The 4,735-nt window shown below is 36.9% G+C and overlaps 1 protein-coding gene across 2 annotated transcripts; it reads right to left on the reverse strand.

The window, feature by feature from the left end:
* Nucleotides 1-232: 232 nt before the first annotated feature.
* On the reverse strand, nucleotides 233-4,504 carry LOC133819607 (YTH domain-containing protein ECT4). Of its 2 annotated transcripts, XM_062252896.1 has the most exons (9): nucleotides 4,353-4,504; nucleotides 4,130-4,226; nucleotides 3,537-3,600; nucleotides 3,264-3,405; nucleotides 3,104-3,177; nucleotides 2,532-2,999; nucleotides 1,789-2,334; nucleotides 1,446-1,658; nucleotides 233-1,226 (listed from the first exon to the last, which is right to left on the reverse strand). In XM_062252896.1, exons 3-9 carry the CDS (start codon nucleotides 3,576-3,578, stop codon nucleotides 549-551), a joined length of 2,163 nt encoding a protein of 720 aa, XP_062108880.1. In that variant the 5' UTR covers nucleotides 3,579-3,600; nucleotides 4,130-4,226; nucleotides 4,353-4,504; the 3' UTR covers nucleotides 233-548. The 2 variants fall into 2 exon arrangements, with proteins under 2 accessions (XP_062108880.1, XP_062108881.1); XM_062252897.1 differs by lacking the exon at nucleotides 4,353-4,504 and having other exon boundaries at nucleotides 4,130-4,342.
* Between the last annotated feature and the right edge of the window lie 231 nt (nucleotides 4,505-4,735).

Below are 4,735 nucleotides of genomic sequence, written 5' to 3' on the forward strand. Positions count from 1 at the left end.
TGATTAAAAAAAGTTGTTACAAATTTAAAATTTTGAAAATCTGAGCAAAAACTCAACGCCAGTTCTGGGTGGTCCTATTTTCATTTTGGAGTATATTTTTGTAATGAATAGTAACCCGTATAAATACTCACAGTCTATAGGACATTATTGTCTTCACATTTTAAATGTTTTTTAGGTTATGTAGATTTTATTAAAGCACGAAATATCAATATCAGAAAGTCAATACACAATATAAAAAAAGAAAAGGTAACAATGTATTCACTTTGCTTTCAGAATCAAAAGACAACACAATGCACAGCATAGACCCTCCACCAAAAAATAAAAGGTAAAGGAAATACCATTTCATACTATAAGTGCCATTTTTGGGCAAATTGGCAGAAACAACTGGACAAAATAACCCCCAAAAAAAAGCATTTGTCAAACTCAGTATTTCGGTTTACCATTTGCCTACAAGTATGACCGAGTATGACATACTCAGACTACATTGTCCCTGAGAAAAAAGTAAACACAAAACGAGTCTTGAGAAGAAGAAAAACTAACTCTTTCAATCATTTCTGTTGAGACCCCTTTCTCCCAACTAAGCCTCCTTTCTCAATCAATAATGCCTTAGGATTCAGCGGAATCGTCCCGACAGTTAAAATGCCATAAGATTCAGCTATTCCATTAAACTTCAGAGGCACTGAACCTACTGTGACATCAAAAGCTTCGGTATTAGAAACAGTGCTGGTGCTAACTGAAGTTATAGAATCAGCAGCAGGCTTCGGGTTGATACTGAGCGAACCAATTTTTAAGGTAGATACACTGTTTTTCTTCGCATCAACACTGATTTTCTCAGACTTCGAACCAATTTTTAAGGTAGATACACTGTTTTTCGTCGCATCAACACTGATTTTCTCAGACTTCTTCTCATTTTGTAGGATTGTGCAAGTGACATTTGCTTCAGAGGAAGAAATATTTGTCTTTTTCAAGTCATTTGGATCATCACTTCGGTTATTAGCATTGTCAATCTTACTCGGAGGAAGCTCAACAACACAGTTCAGCTTGCGGGGTGGACCCAATGCTGGTACAAAAAACGGACTTTCAAAACTTCTAACAAGTAACCTGGCTTTCTCTTCCTGAATAAGTTTCTGACGGCTTTCATAGTACATGAAGTCATCCAGTAAAGAAGTCTTCATTGTGTGATTTTTAAATAGTCTCAGCATCTCAAGGCCTTTCTTATACATGATCTGCCCAGAAAAAAGAATAAGTTAGATAAAAGCTTTATAAAAATGCTAACCGAAAATGTATTTTACTAATTTCCAAACAGTCCAGGTTAAAGAAAATAAGATCACAAAAACTACACAAATTGAACTACAGGATCAACCCCAACTAGAAATCCAGAACTGAAAATACATATTAAATAGCTCAATTAGGGTTAAACAACAACAAAATTTAGAAGAGATTACCTCCTGTGTATCCCTGCTATTTGTCACTGGTTTGTTCTCGTTGTTCTCCACTATGATATGCCTTAAACTGGTGTTTGGGACATCTTTAATAATATGCCATTTAACAGGGAAGCTCCCACTCCATTTATCTTGCTGCCAGAAATCCATATCTTTGTTGAAGTCGACAGGCCCAATCATCTCTGCAACACCACAGAATTGACCACTCACATTAACCTGCAAAAACAAAGAATTTAATCAGTCTGAATTATTGAGCAAACAGAAAAATTCATACTTCAGAACGTTTTAGCTAAACTAACATACATAAAGTCCAAGGACTATTAGAGGTCAGATAAACAAAACTCACTGAGAAGAAAAGAAAGATTGGACAGCCTTTAGGTTTCCCTGCAGCTATTCTCTGAGCTTCTTCATAAGCAATACTTAGTTTCTTGTTGCCATGGGGTGTGGAAGACCATACATTATATTTGATACTCTTATGCACATCATCCTCACTGTATGACTTTATTACAAAAAACTTTGCATCTGTATAGTCAACTGGGAAATCATCAGTGTTGTACTGGTCAGTATAGATAATAATGTTTCCTTGGGCATTAGTACCACCTGCCCTGGTTGTGTAGGCTTTAACAGCCAACTCATTTTTTGATCTGCTGATTCTGGGGCCACGATTCTGCTCACCCAAGGAATCTAAACCGTTATTAATATCGTTCATAGGTCTTCCACCATTTACTTTTGGTCGAAGCTTAGCTACTGTTGCTCTCCCGTGATTGACTGTTCCAAAGTCCGATAAACTATTATTACCAGGGACGGATACTTTCAAATGATTATGATGAGAGATGATTTTTCCATTTGGTAGATGGTCTACTGATTGAGTTGAACTGGATGAATTTCTACCCTGCAGAAAAATACAGTGCCAAAACGTATGAAACTAGTCCAAAGAGCATATAGTTTCTAATAAATATAAATGAAAAAAATAAGGTTTTTAGGGGGGGAATTAGACTCAACAACAGCATAGATTAGATTTTAAAAAGACTATTAAAGAAGAACCCCATCATAAAACCAAAATAAAAATATTCTCTATGAAAGTATTACCTGAAGAACATGTGATGAAGCCGTAGATGGATAGCTACCAATAGAAACACCCTTACTTGTCGCTTGCTTGCTTGGTCCAACGCTAGATTTTGGTCCTTCTGAAATAATTGTCAATGAATTCTTCATATTTGAAGTAGATTTAGTAGAGTTAGAAAAGGCTCCGGAAGTTGAATTGAAGTTATGTTTCGCCCCCCTCACATCAGGCCTAACTGAGGCTCCAGTATCAATCAGAGACTCAGGAGTGTTACTTGGAATCATATCCGGTTGAAGAACAACTGGGAAATAAGCAGGGGAAGAAGCAGCACTCTGATATGGGGAAACGGAATAATATTGTTGTGCCCCTACGAAAGAGCCATCAACTCCCATCACAGCACCAGGTATGTAAGGATTGTATGGGTTGTATGGAGACTGTGCATATCCATAGGTAGGTGTATAATATACATAAGGCAAACTTTCATTTTGTGCACCCTGCATCAGGAAAATAGATATTGAGAACAGCCACAAATTTAACTAAAAAAGGATAAACTCTATATGTCTACATACACTCATTTATGAGGAGAAAAAATACTCACCGTATACTGGATATCGGGACCATCAACACCAAAAATTCTTCGGTGGTCCTCCCATTCTCCGGGTGATTCAAATCCTAAAAATACCCATTCAAGGTAAATAAAATAAGAAAAGAACTAAGAATCGTTCATTTAAACGGAGAAGAAAGAGATTTATATGCACCTGTACAGTAATACCCATAACTGGTGGCAGCAGGATATAATAAACCCTGATCAACAACAAACTCAGGGGCTCCTTCATTGTACATGGCTTCAACTTGTTCAAACGGACTTGTCAAACGCATGTTCGGATCCATACCTTGAATCTACAAATTACAACCAAAAGCTTGATAAGCCATCAAAATCAAAATCTTGTTTGATTTAAAAATTCAACCAGCTCTAAGTTAAAACAGCATTAAAACAAAATGGGCAAGCAATACTATGAAATAGTAAATACCATATAATGCTCATCATTTCCATTCCTTGAAACATTGTACATTTCCACACCAGTACTGCCACCACTGTACATTACACAAATAAAGATGTCAGCATATACAAAAGCATTACCCCAGAAAGTAAGGGCATATATACCCATACTCAATACCTACGTCAAAACTCTCATCCCAAAAACAAGCAGAGACTACGGTTTACTACGATTAAAATATAGGAACACACATGAGCAAACTTCTAAACAAAATTAGAAGCACCCAGTTGAGAGCTGAGACCTAAAACAGTTTAGATCTGATTGAATCTCAAGGAGACAAACGCTATTGATGCATTCGAATAAAACTACAGAATCAGAAAACCCCCCAAAATTTATAAAGTAAAACAAAATACTCGAAATATCTTGTATAACTAAAAATAAAAAAACGAAACTAAACGAAACAGAAGATGAGCTGAAAGAATAAAACTAAGGCTAATATTTGGTGAAGAAAGCAAACCAGTAAAAAGGTAAACCTTGATTCGAAGCAAGTTAGCAACGAGAGAAGAGAAAAAAAAAAGCAAAAGCGAAGTAGGAATAGAAATAGAAAGATAGAGAAGGGTAATTACCAGTGAAGAGAGGGAGAGGGAATAATCAAACCATGGTTGACCTAGAAAGTCCTTGTACGTTATGATTGGGAAATTCACCGAGAAAACCAAGGCTTATCTGCAACATTCTCTTTTGTTTTAGCAATATATTATAATAAATCATAAATATATACATATATACAGGATTAGGTATATACAACAAAGAGAAAGAGAGGGAGAAGAAAAGCGCTCAAGAAACCCTAACCATTTCAGGGCCAGCGCAGAGAGAAATGAAACGAAAGGAAAAGAAAATGGAAGAAAGGCGGTGATTTATGTCAACAACAACACCTCAAAGAGATTCCATTCCCTCTCCACCATTACGTTTTCATCCCCTTTTTTCCTATTCCCCAAAATGCCCCTGCTTTCACTCCCAAATCTCGCTTTTGCCTTCCCCCAAAATTTAGCGGGAAATTGAGTTTTATTTAGAATCCGCTAGCTAGTCGCTTCGCTACCAACTATACTATTACTAATGTCAAATGAAACCCAACGACGTCGTTTCCCTCTCGACTGCGTTACGGTTACGGTCACCTCTCCTTATCCGTACGCTAATGCGTTACGAGTAGGTGCGCCGACACGACAGCCGACAGT

This window comes from Humulus lupulus, chromosome 2 (assembly GCF_963169125.1).
Source record: "Humulus lupulus chromosome 2, drHumLupu1.1, whole genome shotgun sequence".
NCBI classification, from domain to species: domain Eukaryota; kingdom Viridiplantae; phylum Streptophyta; class Magnoliopsida; order Rosales; family Cannabaceae; genus Humulus; species Humulus lupulus.